The sequence below is a fragment of the Pipistrellus hanaki genome (genome assembly GCF_964339955.1).
Source record: "Pipistrellus hanaki genome assembly, chromosome: 12".
Taxonomy (NCBI): Eukaryota; Metazoa; Chordata; class Mammalia; order Chiroptera; family Vespertilionidae; genus Pipistrellus; species Pipistrellus hanaki.
Genome location: NC_140514.1, coordinates 11,318,878 through 11,338,545, shown reverse-complemented (window position 1 = coordinate 11,338,545; position 19,668 = coordinate 11,318,878). Strand labels below are relative to the sequence as shown.

General features: G+C 35.0%; 1 protein-coding gene across 7 annotated transcripts in view; it reads left to right on the top strand.

Annotated features, from left to right (window-relative positions):
- BIRC6 (baculoviral IAP repeat containing 6) overlaps positions 1 to 18,494 on the top strand; it is a 152,699-nt gene extending 134,205 nt beyond the window's left edge. For 6 of the 7 annotated variants that reach the window (XM_084900640.1, XM_084900639.1, XM_084900642.1 and 3 more), the window contains exons 67-74: positions 4,010 to 4,155; positions 5,216 to 5,326; positions 6,827 to 7,044; positions 8,541 to 8,702; positions 11,262 to 11,339; positions 15,491 to 15,679; positions 16,202 to 16,336; positions 17,355 to 18,494. In XM_084900640.1, coding sequence (XP_084756766.1) covers positions 4,010 to 4,155; positions 5,216 to 5,326; positions 6,827 to 7,044; positions 8,541 to 8,702; positions 11,262 to 11,339; positions 15,491 to 15,679; positions 16,202 to 16,336; positions 17,355 to 17,534 — 1,219 coding nt within the window. In that variant the 3' untranslated portion in view covers positions 17,535 to 18,494. Of the gene's footprint in view, positions 1 to 1,191; positions 1,365 to 4,009; positions 4,156 to 5,215; positions 5,327 to 6,826; positions 7,045 to 8,540; positions 8,703 to 11,261; positions 11,340 to 15,490; positions 15,680 to 16,201; positions 16,337 to 17,354 lie in introns of those variants that run through there. The other variant, XR_014796484.1, reaches the window with a different exon arrangement.
- Positions 18,495 to 19,668: the final 1,174 nt, after the last annotated feature.

Here is a 19,668-nt window from a genome sequence, read left to right as displayed (position 1 = left end):
TTCCTCTGTCTTTTAAAAACCTACAAGATTAAAAGGGCATGATTTCCTAGCCAAGAAGCATTTGTTTTGACCATAAAGTTCAGTTGTTCATCAACTTTCTACTGAGTTATGGAGATAGTGACGCCGATATTTAAAGTTCTTCCTCAGGAGGATTGCCCTTTGGCGATGTATGTTATTTGAGACAGTTGTCTTCTGATGTTTAATGCGACCTAAAAGTTACTATATTTTTATCTGATCTAGAAATTAAGGTTTTATTTTTAAAGGCTACTCATACCTTTGTTTTGAATATTTTCTCTCATACTGCTTATTAATACTTCCCAAGAAGAGGAAGCTTTTATTTTCAACTTTGATTTAAACCATATTGGAAAGGCAGTTCATTTGCAAAAATTTAAGCAAAAACAAAAGGGAATCTAGAGATAAAAAATGAAGCTTTAAATAAATCACAGAAAATATTTCATCTTACAGTGATCTTTGCCCCATTTCCTGGTGCCTTTCAGTGGTCACTTTAATGTCTTCTGGAGATTTGAGAAGCAAATAATTGTCCACAGTAATATTTTTAAAAAATATTTTTGCTTACCTTTAATATTAATTTTTTAAAACTGTAATTCCTGGCGAAGTGCTTTAGAACTGTGAAGTGTGACACAGTATCTTTTATAGGTAAATGTAGAAGTTTCATTTTCCTGTAGTTTTAGAATCTTTCCCTAAGATGCTGATTCTTAACAGTCCTGAATGTGGACATCTCTGGATGTAGTCTCCAGATTACTACTTCTTTAAATTGTCATTTCAACTGCATGAGTGTTTTGACTCTAGAATTAAGAGTGCAGGAGTTGAAATGGTCTTCTTTAATGTTCTAAGAAAATAGCTACATTATGCTGTTTTCAGTTTAGAGATGATTAAGAAGAACATAATTTTGTTATTTTGTATTTAGTCTTAACAAATATCCAACCCAGTTTGGGTGATACTAGCAGAGGCAGTTTAATATAACTGAATGTTGAGTTATGGGTGTTTTTCCCCCTTTTGTTTATACAAGATTTGCCCATTTTGCTCACATCCTAGTTGAGAGTATGTCACAGAGCCAGAATATGCAGAATTTGTTAGCTGTTTAGTTGGAATTCATAGCAGAGTGGAAAATGTTTGCAGATAATTCTGTGCAAAAGTAGAAACTTCAGTTGATTCCTCGTATTTCTTCAGGGCAGTGATCACAACCAGATTCAACGTATGCACAGAGCAGCGGATACCATGGTAGCGGCCGTCGCTGATTGCTTTTACCATGTTGGATCCATTGTCAGTCTCAAAGACCTACTTCCAGCTAGGTGCCTTGAATTCAAATAGCTTTTCACACAGACTTCAGGATGTGAGCTAAGGTATGGCCTTTTTTCATGAGCTGGGCCTACATATGGGTTGACAGTAACCTGCAACTTTCATAGAAAAGAGACTACTGGCTGTAGTGCAATGTCAGATAAAAACTAGTTGTAGTATTAGGTAGGTAGTTTGTGTTCTCCGTATATTTGAACTACTCTTTTTTTTTTTTTTTTTTTTTTGGAGAGTGTCTCCTTTCTCCCCATATGTGTTTTCCAAAACGACTGTTGACAAAAAAAATTTCTCATTAGAATCTGGTTGTAAAGGTCTAAGATTTATCAGCTTTATGAGTGAACCATTGTCTTCAAATATGCAATGTATATTATCATTTCTTGTACACAGGTAGTGTAAAAAATACTTTTAAACTTCTATAGATGTTAGCACTTTTTCATTTTTTATTTTGCTGTAAAAAGTTATAATAGAATTTCCCATTCTAATTAATTGCACCATTTTAGTAATGGGAATTTCTCTTATCAGTAATCTTTCCCAAACTGGAATTAGAAAATTGGTATTCATGAATAGGGCTTTAAATTTAGAATTAGTAATTTTCAAGGGTAACTTGCCTTAAGTTGCATTGATACAGTTTACTCTCCAGACCAGAGGTTCTTGTTTCTTCAAGGTGAAAATACCTTAATTCTGGAAAAATGAGCTTTACTCCCGTATCTTCATTCTCTGCTTGGCAAGATATGCTTCTTTAAGTGAATCTTTATTTGAGGTCAACTGATGGATGATAGATTTTTAGGAAACCATCTTTTAAAGCTATTACCATACTCTTCTGTGTTCTCAAGCTGTTTACTATTGTTTTCCTGTTATGCTTCAGTGGCCCTGTTAAGAATATTTTAAGCCCTGCTATAAGGTAGAGGATTCTTTATAATTGGGGAGAGAGAGTCCTTATAAATTCAAAGGAGGTGCTGTCAAACAGCTTACACACTTTTCTTGACTCTCTGTGCTTGATTCTGATTGTGAATAGCTATTGGTAAATACAGAAGTTGAGACTTTTTGAGCTTGTCTACCAAAATCATATCTTTAGTAAGAAAATGATCAGATTCACTATTATACTATAGTCTTTACTTTATAGGTATAAAAGATGCATTATCTTTGATTCTAGCAGTAAAAATGACATTTCAGTTTTAAAACATTCACTGTATTTCCTTACATACATATGCAAACATATATATTTATATACACCTACACATACAGAAGTTGATGACTAAAATGGTATACAGTGTGAGATCTATCAAGTGGTTCCTGAGTGACAAAGGAAAGTCGGCCATGTGTTCTCTCTGACTTCTTATAAGGAGTCAGGGAAGTTAAGAGAGCCTAGGAGAAAAGGTATTAACCTAGTGACATAGTATCTCTCTTCACTTAAATCACCTTGTCAGGTGAGGTAGTATATATTTTATAGTTAAAAAAACCATCTTCGGAGCCCATTCCAAATACACACATAATGTATCCTCCTACGCTTGCTGCGCACTGAGGGGCTCTTAATTTCCCTCTTCTTTTCTGAGCAGGTTTTTGTCTTTGTGATAAAGAACAATTCATTTGTACATAGGTAACAATAATTATTTTGTTAAGGACTCTTCTACTTTCTGTTAGTCTTTCATAGTTCTCTAAGGCTCCATGCCCACTTTGTGAAATACTAATGTAATAGTTAAGTCCTTTTGTAGGTAGGTATGCAACTAGATAAATAACTGATGTATAGTTTAGATCAGATCTTAGCAGAAATACTTTAAACATGTGATTTTCATTTGTTTAAAATTATTTAATAATGAATTAGCAAATATCTATATTTTTAGTATCTAAGCAGTAGTGGAATGATGTTTATTGTGAGAATAACATGCTGATAATTGAAGTAGGAAAAAGGCAATTGATATTTAGTATTTCCAGTGAATCTTGTAGTAAATACTACTGCATACATCTAGAAAAATTTTATATGCCTTCTGCATACACTGAAACCTTGCTGTAACAAATCTTATTATGATACACAATTTGATAGAAGGTTGGTTACTCTTTAGACCCTGAATAGGGAATAAGAGGATTATATTTTAGATGATTATGCGCTAGAACTTGGTGTTTATATTTAAAGTTTCAGTATTTAGAAGCACACTGTGTTAAGATACATTAATAGTGAACCTGTACTTTACTATGGACTACCCCCTTACCTGGGATATGAATATACTCTGAGTGAAATATAGAAAGAGTGAAATTTAAAAGTATATGTAGTTCTTTGGTTCCTAAATCTTAGAAGACAGGAAAGATACCTATGACTTTTATATATAGATGTGATTTTTCTATTTCTAGAATTTACAGTTATTAAAAGTATGATTTTAAAATTGTGGATTCAAAGATACATAAGGTATCTGGGTCTTTTTACAGTATAACATTTCTACAATGTTTATCTCTTGTTTGTTTTTACATTTGGAGGGAAAATCTAGCCAGCACTTTATTATGCTAGCTAAGCATTATCGCATCAGAAGCAATAATAAATCTAATTTAAACTACCTCTGATATATATCATGTGTATATCAGATGAAATGTACACTATCATTTTGATTTTTAACTACTTTTGTTGACTTATGGAGATATTTATTTTTCAATCCTAAAATCTTAATGTTCCTTCATTTTTTTCCAAATTAAAAAATTTCTTTAGATCTAAAAGGGAAAATGCTAAAACAGGAGTAAAACCAGATGCATCTGATCAAGAACCAGAAGGACTTACTCTTTTGGTACCAGATATCCAAAGGACTGCAGAGATCGTTTATGCAGCCACGACCAGTTTACGACAAGCAAACCAGGGTACAGCTCTGCTTCTTTCCTGCTGCTCCATTACTCAGTGAAAACACTCTATCTTTCCTCTATGCTAATGGTGTTCATTTACCTACAATGATTTTTCTATGTCATATTTTTAAGTTAATTATGAGTAATCTCTAAATATTTATCTACTATGTATGATTGCTACCCTGTTTCCCCGAAAATAAGACAGTGTCTTATATTAATTTTTGCTCCCAAAGATGCGCTAGGTCTTATTTTCAGGGGATGTCTTATTTTTCCATGAAGAAGAATACAGTACACATTTATTGTTAAATGAAAATAAAGGAAATTTATTACCTGTATACGGTACGGTAGTATGGTAGTTGTCAACACAAACCAGACAAACTGTGAATCCTACAGTATCAAGAATTTACTCATTTATTCAATGACAATCATGTCATCATCTTCTGGAACACCATCATAACAATCTAGTTCCTGAATTTCCTGGTGAATTTCTTGTGACTCCATTTCTTTCAGAATCAGTGGACCAAATCTCTCATGTTTAGCAATAGCATTCTGAGACAGAGACTAGGGGTCCTTATTTTTGGGGGGATGCCTTATATTTCACTCAGAAGGAAACCTGTAAGTAGGTCTTATTTTGGGAGGATGTCTTATTTTCGGGGAACACGGTAACACTAAATTTTATAGCCTGAGCATGCATCATACATTTTTTCTCATTAAAAGTCATGAAATGGAAAAATACCATTGTATGAGATAGAAAATAGTATATTAATACTGTCAGAACTTAGCATTGGCATTTTCATGTAATAGCAACAGAAGATATAAATGACTCTGAATTATCTATATCACTTCTGCTGTTTTGCCTAAATGGATGAAACCTAATTACCATTTCACGAATTTACGCTTTAAAATTGGTGAGATTTTTAGCCCTATTAATTATGTTATGAAATCGAAAGATTTTTTTTTAATTTTTAAAATCATTCAGTAGGAAGACGATTGTCAAGAATTTGGTAATTTTTTAGAATTAAAAATTTGAACTCTGGAAGTTAATAATTTTTTTGTTTTAATCTTCTAAAATTAACAGAAAAGAAACTAGGTGAATATTCAAAGAAGGTGGCAATGAAACCTAAACCTTTATCAGTATTGAAATCACTTGAAGAAAAATATGTGGCTGTTATGAAGAGATTACAGTTTGGTAAGTTGAAATTTAATATTCATTTCTTTAGATTTCATTTGATATTTTTTATTTTTATTTTATTTTATTTTTAAAAATATATTTTATTGATTTTTTTACAGAGAGGAAGAGAGAGGGATAGAGAGTTAGAAACATTGATGAGAGAGAATCATCGATCAGCTGCCTCTTGCACACCCTCTACTGGGGATGTGCCTGTAGCCAAGGTACATGCCTTTGGCCAGAATCGAACCTGGGACCTTTCAGTCTGCAGGTTGACATTCTATCCACTGAGCCAAACCGGTTTCGGCTAATTTCATATTTTTTAATGGTGCTATTGAAATGTGTTCTGGTAAATTAAAGATTTTAAAACTTGCTTGTACAACGAATTATTCATATTTCCTCTCTCTCCACACACACACACAATTGTATCTTTTAAAAAAATATATATATATATTTTATTTTATTTTTTTTAATTTTTTTTTATTTTTTAAACAGAGAGGGATAGAGAGCTAGAAACATTGACCAGCTGCCTCCTGCACACCCCTTACCAAGGATGTGCCCGCAACCAAGGTATATGCCCTTGATCAGAATTGAACCTGGGACCTTTCAGTCTGCAGGCCGATGCTCTATCCACTGAGCCAAACTGGTTTTGGCAAATTGTATCTTTTTTATCTCTTGGAATTCAGAGGTCTAGTTATATTTGGAAATCATGATTCAATAGAAACATAGAAAAAACAAAATCCAGATATCTAACAAATAAGCAGAAAGTTATATTCTTTCTTTACCTCTATTTCTGTATATCTTGGCCTGGACAAAGGCACGAATATAAGCTCTTGGAAGGCAAATGTATTTTCCAATTTATCATTTAACGCAAACACCTTACCTAGAAACTTGTACTGAATTCTTGGTAAGATTGATATAATACTAATTATTATATAATATTAATTTTTAAAAATATATTTAGAATTATATAAACACAAGATCAAAGCTTATCGCTTTGTCAAAGTACTTAGAAAATAATATTTATAATATTAATAATCTTTTTTTATTCTATTAATTTAAATTTCAGAAGTAATACACGAGTAAACTTCAGCCTGGAATGTTTGATTTTTGAGATCAGGAGAAATAAAGACTTTTTCCATTTTTAATTTTTTTAAAAAAGAAATACAATCAGAATACTTTTTGACATTTCTTATTCTGAATTATTTTATCAAAAGTATTTTATGCCACTCATTTAAGAATGAATTAGTACTTTGCATTGTCAGCTACTTGATATAATCTACCAATATGTCCACACTGCAGATTAAGAATCATGTTTTTTCTTCCATTATAGATTCATCCATGAAAGTAGTAGGTGTTACCTTAATGTTTATAGTTTACTATTCTTCCACATTGCTTTCCTCTGCATTTTGAGTGGAAAGAAGGGCTAGTGATTTATTTGTGATTTTTGTCATTAAAACAACCATCTCTATGCTGGTTCTTTTTTTCCCCAGTGTTTCTAATTTCTAGTTTTTTTTTTAGATACATTTGAGATGGTTTCTGAAGACGAAGATGGGAAGTTGGGTTTTAAAGTAAATTACCACTACATGTCTCAGGTGAAAAATGCAAACGATGCAAACAGTGCTGCCAGAGCTCGCCGCCTTGCTCAGGAAGCTGTGACCCTTTCCACCTCACTGCCTCTTTCGTCATCATCTAGTGTGTTTGTGCGCTGTGATGAGGAGCGACTTGACATCATGAAGGTAGATAAAGCAACTTTTTCCATATTTCCCTGACTATTAAAATATTCAAACAAAGCACTAGAAATACTGAGGATTTAAAATTCTGTTGACCATTTTGGAGTCAGTGAAAGGAGTTCTTTCCTAATGTTAGTTCAGAGTATGTGGATGAGGCTGCTGTTTAAAATAAAGATTTAGAAGAAAATACTAAAATACCTTTGTTGAGCATAGTATCAAAGGATTTAATGCTGACCAGTAGAAAAAAAAGTTATAGAATTTCTACCTTGTCATCCAATATACTTCTCTCACGTTCATACTGCTATCAGACTTCAAAATTATTTTTTCTTTTATTTTTTAGGAAATTATGTATTTACAGATCAATAAGATCTATGAAATTAGTAATGGTCGTACAATAATAAATAACTTGCACCTTTATGCTTTAGCTCTTACGATTTAAAAGTTAGTACGTGGGGTGGTGCTTTCTTTACATTTATGATTTAATTCATAGGTTAAATATTCTGTCTTCCTTAGATAACTCTGCTGAAACTATTGACCCATTGATATGCAGAAGTTCTTTTGTTTGCTTGCTCTTTTGTTTTGTTCCATTGGATATATTTTTAATAGAAATTTCATAGACCTTGCCTATATGGCCACACTCTTACTTGTTTCCTGTTAAAAACAATAGAACCGATTATTGGATGATTACCTAGGGAATTATGTTATCACTGAATAGATCACATAAATTCAAACCTGTGACTTTGTTAAGCAGTAAGCTATACCTAATATAAAGGATCCCAAATTGGAGTCCCAAAGCAAAGATCAGAGTTATCACAGATGGAGACTAGTGCCACTTACCTCTATAGGCAGCTTTTCAGAAACAGAGGCTTTGCTGCTCAGGCATTGCACAATACAGAACTGTTGAGTGGCTCAAACAAAATTTGTTAAATAATTCTGACACTCACTGTTGGGTTATTTGCTATTTTTTGGACTACCAGAAATCCTAAGGGAAATACCTACCATTCTCTCAAAACCTTTTTGTCACAAGTTGTCACATGAGAACCTTTATTTCTGTTATCTACTTGTCTCCTCCCAGAGGAAAATATTAAAAGTAAGTTATTTTTTAGAAATTAACTTATCTAAAGATTAAAACAAAAAATTAGCTTCATAACTTTGAGATATGATAATGAATGTACTTAGAATCTCAACTTATTGAAAATGCTGTAGAGACTATTATGAAGGAAAGCTCTCAGAAAAAAAAGTAACTTAATTTAAAAGGTATTTGATGTTTAAGGTAAGCTTTCCTGCTGCCAATAAAGACTTATCTTTTAACAGTCCATTTTTATCAAAACCAAATTATTTGTTCTTAATTTAAAACCATGTCCTTGTATTTATTTTTACACATTCGAGTGGAGATGTAAATGTACAATGTCAGAAGGTTATTATTTTCTGCTGGATTATGTTTTCCTACATATCAGTGTTGAATAGTAACAGACTTTTGTGTGTTTGTATATGCATACTAGGTTCTAATAACTGGTCCAGCGGACACTCCTTACGCAAATGGCTGCTTTGAGTTTGATGTATATTTTCCTCAAGATTATCCCAGTTCACCCCCTCTTGTGAATCTAGAAACAACTGGTGGCCATAGCGTGCGATTCAATCCAAACCTTTATAATGATGGCAAGGTAATATACTTACACTCTTGTTTCTAGTGCCAAAGTGTTGTGACCAAAGTTTCTTTGTAATTTGAACAAAAATTTCATTTTGGTTATATTTTCATAGTACATAGCTTTCTTCAGGCTTCTCTCCCTGTGTGCAAAGATTAGCTTAAGGAATGAGGGAGAAGGAACCGAAAAGGGCAGACACACAGTATTAAGAAGCAAGTACCGTCTTAGGTTACTGAAGTACTAACTTCTTTAACATGTTCCTGGGCCAATCGAGAGCTTCCTCACATCTGGAGATCGTAGCCAGATGTCTGTCTTTGCCTCTCGCTTTTTTTTACTTTCCCTCTCTCCAGTTCCAGTTATCTTTTCACAAGTGCCTGAAGCTAGATGAATGGCAAACATCTATGTTCCTTTTTTTGCAAATAATAACTTTCTCTTGCTATCATAACTATCCAGTTTTTTTTCCTGTGGTAGAAATAACTGTGAACTTTATGTTAAAATGATTTATATTTTCTTATAAATGGTAAGATGCATTCCTATCACCACCACCACCCAAAAGTTGACAAATGAGTTTAATAAAAATTATTTCATAAACCTTCTAAAATTTTACTCAAAAGAACAACCATCACTTTTTAAAGTAATTTTGGACAGTTGGATGAAATTTCAACAGTAAATTCTATGCTGAGAGTATTTAATGTTTGAAAATCATTAGAAGGTCAGAAAAAATTTATAGACTTCACATGCAGACTCTATTTTGATACTGTGAGAATAGCAACAGCTAGAGGTTGATTGGTATATGAAAGATGACTCAAGTTTTCCCTTGGTTTTGCCTTTCTATTTTCAAAGGCCCGGCCTGCCTCAGACTGGGCTTGCAAGTATCATATTGTCTTCATCATAAGCTCATGTCATAAAACTGGAATTTGTTTTTTGGATTTATTTCAGGAGATTTGACTACAGATAGACCTACTTTCTTTGGGAAAGCAAAGCAGGTCCTTTTATTTATTTATTTAAAAACTGAATGTTTCTGTTATTTTTAAATACATTTTATTGATTTTTTTACAGAGAGGAAGAGAGAGGGACAGAGAGTTAGAAACACCGATGAGTGAGAATCATCAATCAGCTGCCTCTTGCACACCCCCTACTGGGGATGTGCCCTCAACCAAGGAACCTTTTAGCCCGCAGACTGACGCTCTATCCAATGAGCCAAACCGGTTTTGGCAAAGCAGGTCCTTTATAACTAAGCAAAGAAGAGGAAATAGCAAGGCTGACTTTGAGAGCGAGAGCGAGAGCGAGAGAGAGAGAGAGAGAGAGAGAGAGAGAGAGAGGAACATGAAAAGAGTTTTAGTGTAAAATGTTGAAATTTATTTAAGAAATTACTTTCTCGAGACTTACTGTTATATAGAAGAGGGTAGGGTAAGGACTTTAGGGTCCAGTATCCTGAATTATATAGTTTTTGTTCTATTACATACTGGTAACATTTATTCTCGGGTCACTAAACATTTACTTGGGTTCAGGATCTATAGAGATAAGAATACCTGCCATTGGTAGTCACAGGGATGCTTTTGATATCAAATGGGATGGTATATCTGACAATCTATAATAACAAAAGGGTAATATGCTAATTAGACTGAACATCTTCCAGACTTCATTCCGGACATCCCTCCTAACAAAGCCGGGCCCGAGGGAAGCCAGCCCTGGGTGCCTACGGCTGGAGCAGGGAAGCAGCCTGGGTCCCGGGTGCCAGAGGAAAGCTGGTGCCGGTGCCGGCAGTGGGAAGGAAGGCCTGCTCTTGCACAAATTTTTGTGCATCAGGCTTTTAGTACTTTAAATAACAACACAAAGTCTTTTAAAATTATTCATGAAATTACCTGTTAATTGAATTTATTAAGAAGTGGACTACTCTGCTTTTCAATTATTTTATAAGAATAGATAAAGTGTCCTTGGTTTTGTTTTCCCCAAAAGCAGTCCTTCTTTTAATGCTCTGAAAGCAATATTGCAAAATCCATGTATTGCTTTATGTTGAACTGTTATAGGCAAATAATTTGAGTTCATTCTTGCTATGTGAGTGAACAAGTGTATAATATGTCTTAAAGTTTGATCCTCAAGACCTTTTCATGGTATCTCTGAGATCCTACCCTTTCCAAATTGATGGTCATGTGAGGCCAGATTTTACCCATATACTTCAACCAAAACAACATATTGCAACAAATTGAATGCAGAGGCAAATATGAAATCAGAATCTATTCAGTTATGCCCAAATTTCAAAATTTATAAAATTTGAAAAAGATTTTTAAAAATGAAAAATAGTATCACTTTTCCTCACTGATTTTTATTTGGAAAAGTTATTTTTTTATTTATAAATGTTAATTGTATAGTAGTTATTGACGCATTTTTCGTTATTGCTATCACATCTGAAGATGTTAATTTGTTTTAACAGACTAACTCTTAGGGTTTAGATTGGGGACATAAAATTGAGATACTTTGACATATTAGCATTTCACTTTTACTCTTAGTTGTGACAGTTTGCTTTTAAAAAGCACTTTTTTCAGTTCTGTTTATGCTTTTCTCTTTATTCCTCAGGTTTGTTTAAGCATATTAAATACATGGCATGGAAGACCAGAAGAGAAGTGGAATCCTCAGACCTCAAGCTTTTTGCAAGTAAACAAATTTCTCTGACAGTTTCACTTAGAAAATGTAGAGCTACTTATATTTGAAAAAATTATTTTAGTGGCTGAGAATAAATAATGAAGCAAACAAAGAGATAGATTTATAGGAAATCACTATTAAATAGCTAATAGGTGAGCAGTTGGTGCATCTCATTTGGAGTTTAGAATCAAAATCAGACAGACAGAAATTACATTTTGTCAAAATTGCCTTTTAAAAATTCCCTAAGTTACCTTTAATGTACACTATGATGCAACAGGTAAGACAGATTATCCCATATCCCAGTCACTACAATAAATTCCTGGTATTACATATTTCTAGGATATAATTCTTCTGCAATCTAGTTAGTAATGGGATTCATTTGAGGCTCAGAAGTACTGTTTCATTTTATAAGTTAGTTTTCACACATTTGAGCACAGAAAATAAAGTGTTATTTAACATCACATCTAATGTTTCTTGCTGATATCTTAATAGTTCTGGATCCTAGCAAAGAAATGAAAAAATAAGCAAATTAACATGAATTAACTTTATTACTTGTTTATTAAAGAAACAAACAAATTGTTGCTACATCATAGTTTAAATTCACATATTAAGTTTACTGTTTATTTTTAAAAAGACCATCATAAATTATCCTCAGGTAAACCTACTGAAGTTGACCTACCCTGAGAGGATTCTTTTCCTACATTTTGAAATAGTTTAAAGAAGATATAAAATTTATTTTAGGCTGTCACTTATTTTTGACTCTATAAAGACCTGTCACATATGAAATAAAGAAAACTATTATTATTATTTTTTTTTTGTGCCATTATGGAAACCAAGAAAAAAAAGTTATGTAATTCATACAAAGTAATTAAGGAACTTAAAAGAATATTTCTCTAAGTAACTACTATTTCATTTTTAAAATAATTATGTTGGTTCTATTTAAAAAAAAACTCCAACACTTTCAAATATTTTTTCTATATGCCCATTACTCTTGACAACATAAACTAAACTTATGAGTTTTACTATGAAAGGAAACTCGGAGGTATCCTATCTTTAATTAAGTAAATTAGACTTACATGTGAATTGGAACCATTTAAAAACATACATTTTTATTGATTTCAGGAAAAACAAAACAAAAAAAACACCCTAAGAAAGAAAGAAAGAAGAAGCAGGCTACAGAGTCTCAGGAAAACTTGACTTTTTTTTAGTTAGAGTTTGAGACCCAAGGATGTTTTACCCTTTCATTTATCATGCACAGAAAGGATAATGGTACTTTTGCCAGCCTGGGAATCTTCCACAAAAGTATTTGAAGGCTGTATATAATTAAAACGATTCCCAAGCCTGGCTGGTGTTGCTTAATGGTTGAGCATCGACCCATGCACCAAGAATTAGGGGTTTGAGTCCTGATCAGGCACATACCCCAGTAGGGGGCATGCAGGAGGCAGCTGATCGATGTTTCTATTTCTCTCTCTAAAAATCAATAAAAGCATATTGAAAAATCCCCCAAAATACTTTGAACAGTGATAGTCATTATTAGAATTAGTTTCTTAGGGATGAGGTTCTTAAAAGAATAACATTTATTTAATTAAAATATCACATATTTTAGTCTTATGCCATAGGTCTTATATCTAGCTATAACCTAGTAATTGTCGTTACTATTTGCATAATTTAAAATTGAAAGTCACATTATTCATTAGAATTGCCACCAATAATTACATTTTATCAGTAGCACCAAATTTTGATATTGATAATGTAACTGGTTTTTAATATATATATTATATAAAAAGCCTAAGTGACCATTATGACCAGATGACCAGCCATTAGCTATCACAAGCACTGACCACCAGGGGGCCGATGCTCAATGCAGGAGCTTCCCTGTCGTGGTCAGTGCACTCCCACAGCCAATCTCCCGTGGACGGCCAACCTCCTGTGGTCCCTCCTGGCTGGCTAACCTTCCACAGCCCCTCCTCCCAGCTGGCCTGCCCCAATTGGCCCCCATTGCTAGCCAGGCTGCGGAACCCCACCTGTGCACCATTTCATGCACCAGGCCTCTACTAATGTATATAATTTCTTGTGAGAGGTTTGTTCCTATTGGATGTTAATAAAGATGTCATATTTAAGAGGAGTTAAACATATTTAATGGTTCAGATCATCAACCATTTAAGAATGGTTATAAATATTAAATATATAATACTATTTTTCTTGAAATGGAAAATTCTTAAAATTAGCCACTGATCACAATCCTATTCTATTGCATAATTTTCCAGAGAGACTTAAAAGACTATTTTGAAAGATTTAATGCATTTTACTAATTTTGATTGTTTCTTTTCCTAACTCCAAACATGTTGTTGTTATTTCACATTTTATCACTTTTATTGCAAGTTAATATTTTGGATTGTATGTTTTTGTACTTTCCTGTGTTTGAAATATATATAAAATTTTTAATATATTGTATCAAGTCAAAGAATTAAATCCTTGACAAAACATTGCATGAAAATAAAAGAAATTTAAGTTAAAATTCCTAATGGGAGTGGGATAGGAGGAGGAATTTGGCAAAGTGGATATTCTAAAGGTAAGAATAAATTAACAGAATGGATAATGGTGGGACTATGGGGACCAAATGAATACATAAAACGGTAGGAGACAAGAATGCTGACTAGTTGAGTGGTCTGGTAAAAGACCATAAATGGTTAAATTTTTTGTTTTGACAAAGATAGTTTTTTTTTTTTTTAAATATATTTTGTTGATTTTGTACAAAGAAGAAGGGAGAGAGATAGAAACATCAGTGAGAGAGAGTAATCGATCAGCTGCCTCTTGCACACCCCCTACTGGGGATGTGCCCGCAACCAACGCACATGCCCTTGACCGGAATCGAACCCGGGACCCTTCAGTCCCCAAGCCGACGCTCTATCCACTGAGCCACACCGATCTCGGCAACAAAGAGTTTTTTACTTAGTCAGTTCTTAAACAGATTACAATGAGAATTTCTTATAATTTTGTGAATGCTAATATGAAATTAAATAGAAGGACAGTAAATTTACCCTATTAAAGTCTAGCTCTTCAAATACTTTAGAGGTGATAGGCCAGGTATTTTCTGTAGCAACTACACAAGTCCACTCTTCTCATGTAAAAATAGCCATACGTGATGCATTAAAAAAAAGATCATGGCTTTTTACCCATAAAATATTAATTATGGACAATAAAATTTGAATCATATAATTTTCACATTAAAAAAAAATAAAGTCTAGCTCTTGACATTATAAAAATATCAAAGAATTGACTAAGAATCAGTGAACATACAGTATGGAATGAAATACATTGTTTATTAAGTTAAATATAGCCAGCCTATATAATAAAGGATATGCAATAATATAGCCAGCCTATATAATAAAGGCTAATATGCAAATTTACCAAACAACGAATGACCTGGCACTGTGATGTGCACTGACTACCAGGGGGAAGATGCTCAATGCAGGAGCTGCCCCCTGGTGGTCAGTGAGCTCCCACAGGGGGAGTTCCACTCACCCAGAAGCTTATGGCTGGGGAGAGCAGCGGCAGTCGGGGGAGCCTCTCCCGCCTCCATGGCAGCACTAAGGATGTCCATGGGGAGCGGGCGTAAGCCGTCGGTCACACATTCCCCCGAGGGCTTCGGACGGAGAGGGTGCAGGTCTGGCTGAAGACCCTCCTCCCCCCTAGTATATGAATTCTGTACGCCAATCCTCTAGTATGTAATAACATACTATGGTATGTAGAAGACGTTTTCTGTTAATTACCAAATCATTTTGAATTCATATTCTAAGAAAACTCTTTGTCCACATGTAACTATGATAAATACTATTTCTTCATTTTTTGTTAATCCTCACCCGAGGATATTTTCTTATATTGATATTTAGAGAGAGTGCAAGGGAGGGGGAGAGACAGAGAGAGCAACATCAATGTGATAGAGACACATCAATGGGTTGCCTCTTGCATGCTTTATGCTCAAGATTTTACCCATTTTAATTTTGCTTTAATAATAAAAGTAGTTCAGTTTTATAATTATTAAGATTAATTTTATGCTGATAATAATATGTAAAAGAAAATCCTGGTTGATAAAGTGGATATTAGTTTACTGTTAGTTAAAATTTCCCATTATAAGTATTTTTAATTTCTTTCTTGTTCAGGTGTTGGTGTCTGTTCAGTCTCTTATATTAGTAGCTGAGCCTTATTTTAATGAACCAGGATATGAACGGTCTAGAGGGACTCCCAGTGGCACACAGAGTTCTCGAGAATATGACGGAAACATTCGACAGGCAACAGTTAAGTGGGCAATGCTAGAACAAATCAGAAACCCCTCACCATGCTTTAAAGAGGTATGTTCAATAAAATTAATGGAATACTTTATTAAAGACATTATGGAATATAGTTTATTAGGAGTGTACTTGCCTTTGTATTTGCAGTATTTACAATATACTAAAATTTTTTATAGTTACTAATAAAAAAATCAGTATTAATGAATTTTAAAACCACCTACTTCCTAAAAGACATCTGACTACATTTTGACAGTTTTCTAATTCTTTTCTCCTGGTCATTTGTTCATTTGCATTCACCTTCTGAAGATATTGCATTGTATTATCTATGCCTTATTCTCTCTGGATAGGATTTAACTATTTGAATCTGTTTGGGATTAGGCATTATTTTCTGCTATAGAACTGGGAAATTTTTCCTATATCATGTGATGTCATAAACCTAATGTAGAGTTCACTAAATTGAGTTTTATGCAGAGGAAAAATTGCATTGTCTTTTAAATTTCATTCCTTTGCAATGCTACATACTTTTGTCTTTTCATTTCTGACCGGAACACATCTTTTTCCCTTGCTTGTTTTATTTTTAAGGTTATACACAAACATTTTTACTTGAAAAGAGTTGAGATCATGGCCCAGTGTGAGGAGTGGATTGCCGACATCCAGCAGTACAGCAGTGATAAGCGGGTAGGCAGAACTATGTCTCACCATGCAGCAGCTCTCAAGGTGAGTAAGCCTCCGAGCAGGAGCCCTGTGGATGGCTTTTAAAGAGGAGTTGTATATTCATTGACAGAACCATGGCTACCTGATGGTAAAGGATGGGAGGGAATCAAAGAAATGTAAAGTTTTAGTTCAGAGGCCTAAATTGCTACCCAGAAGTCTATTAAACAGTTAGGTTAGTTTCCACAATGAATCAACAGTTCCTAAAATAAAAAAAATAGGTACAGGATCTGTTTTTTATCCAGGCTTTTGAAGGTGATGACAACAAAATGTATTCTGTAAATGAATCTTTTATTCCTTTAGCTTCTCCTTAGGCCATTTATTTACCTTCTAGAATTTTATTACTTGGAGTAATGAGGGAGATGGTAGCGGTGGAACCTCCAACAGCTAATTGGTGGAGGCATCTGTTATACAGGCCTGTTTTGGGGGAGGTGAGCAATTGTTTTCAACCTGGACATTCAAGTGGACATGTAAAATAGGGTGGTTTTGGAGATTTTTTTCTCCAGCCTCATAATATTTGTTCTTATTCCCCCCGTTTCTTTCATCCTCTACCAATTATCTTCCCTCTTCCTATCTTCAATTTTTCTCCATCTCTAGTGGATCCTTCTGTTCAAACTTTAAGATTTCTATTTTAAAAACTTCTAGAAAGAAAATTATTTTCCTCTTTAACATTTGCTTTCCCCAAGCTAGTTTTATTTTGCCCATTATTATAGAACTGTTTCTCTTTTTATCAAACTAGAGCAATAAATACTTCTGGCTTCCATTGTAAAACCCTACCCTCTCGCTAACCTTTTGCCATGTAACTTGCATTCTACCATGCTACTCAGGGCTCTTCAACATCAATCACTCTGAGATGTTTTGCCAATTTTGTTCTCGCTCTGTGACAGTAGCATAAGAAAAATGCACAATAAGTACTTGTTGGCCTGTGCTTTGGATTTCGTTTTAAACCTAACTCTTCCCTCAAATGATACTGTGTTAGAATTCCTTGGGTTGCACTTCTGACATCACTCATTTCCCTGTGTAGCGTCACACTGCTCAGCTACGGGAAGAGCTGCTAAAACTTCCCTGTCCGGACGGCTTGGACCCTGATGTTGAAGATGCCTCAGAAATGTGCAGTGCCACAGCAGGTGCTGAGGGGACACTCATGCACGATCAGGTCAAACCCAGCAGCAGTAAAGAACTCCCCAGTGACTTCAAATTATGAGCTGCATTGACATGGACTTCATAGACACAAAGGCTTTGAAGCACAAGCCAAATATGTCAATATTTGTATGTAAGAAACTAATTATGTAATAGGTAATGAAACTGAAACTATACTATGCCCTTAAGGAGATCCAGTTTAATTCAAGGTGATCTTTTATTTACCTGTACAAGAGTGTAAACTTTTTTGTGCTTTTATTTTTCAATTGTGAGAACCACTGATTGGTATGTTGAACAAATTTGTGTATACAAAGAAATGGATAAATCACTGATATATAAGGGAAACTACCTTAGGAAAGAATGTTTACTGAATGTTTATTTTATTTTTTTTTTTACTGTAGAGTGAGAGATTGTTAACAAAGAATATATATTGGTCATTCTTACAACTACTATTTGAAGTCAGCAACTTTTCACTGAATTTGATAGATTTTATGTTTGGCCATATCTTCATGCTCATATTTGATTTCTGAAGACCTACGTACATACACTTCAATAAAAGTTAATTGACATACTCCTTTTTGATTTACTGGTACATTTTTTAAATTATAAATCTGCCATTAAAATGTGTTATAGTTGGACACTTGCACTTGTATGGATGAATTTATTACATTCAACATATTTAATTTTATGCCTTCTAATTGCAGAAAAATAAATGAACATGATTTTATTCTATGCCAATATTTGGGCTTGTGAATGTATTTGTTATTTGAACTTAAGTATATGAAAGGAATGGTTAATTTGAAAAGTCTCCCTTAAACTGATTTTTTTCCTAAAGGGCTCCTTTTCTTCCTGGACTCTGGTTTTATTACTGAAGTTACCTGTATGCATTAAACACAGGCTCTGTAGAGCAGAGAGGTGGTACCTCTCTGGTGCTGTTACAGTACATTTTGTACTTGCCATATAGGCTCATTTTAATGCAAACTCTTTCTAGAGCCAAATAAATAAAGACTTAGGTGTGTTAGTATGTCTTATTTCTAAAACAGTTTGCTGTGTGTGAAATACTTGGACACAAAGAATTGGACACCTTTGAGACCTAAACATTGGAAAGAAAATAATATTTTTATAAGACCAATTATCACAAAGGAAAAGCTAAAGTGATAAATTTTGACAGTATTTATATAAAACTAGAGGCCTGGTACACGAAATTCATGCAGGGGTGTGTGTATCCCTCAGCCCAGCCTGCACCCTCTCCAATCTGGGACATCCCTCTCACAATCTAGTACTGCTGGCTCCCAACTGCTCACCTGCCTGCCTTCCTGATTGCCCCTAACTGCTTCTGCCTGTTAGCCTTATCACCCACTAACCACTCCCATGCCAGCCTGATTGCCACTAACTGCCCTCTTCTGCAGGCCTGGTCACCCCTAACTGCCCTCCCCTGCAGGCCTGGTCACCCCTAACTGCCCTCCCCTGAAGGCCTGGTCACCCCTAACTGCCCTCCCTTGAAGGACTGATCACCCCCAACTGCCCTCCATTGCAGGCCTGCTCCTCCCAACTGCTCTCCCCTCGCAGGCCTGATCCCCCCCAACTGCCCTCCCCTGCAGGCCTGGTACCCCTTCCCCCGCCCCCAACTGCTCTCTCCTGAAGGCCCAGTTGTCCCCAACTTACCTCCTCTGCCAGCCTGGTCACCCCAAACTGTCCTCCCCTGCAGGCTTGATTGCCCCCAACTGCCCTCCCTTGCTGGCCTGGTCCCTCCTAACTGCCCTCCCTTGCTGGCCATCTTGTGGTGGCCATCTTGTGTCCACATGGGGGTAGCCATCTTGTGTTGGAATGACAGTCAATTTTCATATTACTGTTTTATTAGATAGGATAGAGACCTGGTCCATGGGTGGGCCCGGCTGGTTTGCCCTGAAGGGTGTCCTGGATCAGGGTGAGTGTTCCCTTGGTGCATGGGGTGCCCCGGGCCAGGGGCCTGTCGTGGTTTGCAGGCCGGCCATGTCCTCCCACCAGTGACCCAAGCAGAGGTCCTGGTATCTGGGATTTATCTTCTATAATTAAAACTAGCCTTGAGCCAGGGTAGGCAGGAAGCTTGGCTTCCTCCATTGCTGGGGGAAAGCTAAGCCTCCTGCTCTCCAGCTTCGTGGATGCCGCCATTTTTTGGGATTTATTTATCTTGTATAATTGAAACTTAGTGGCCTTGA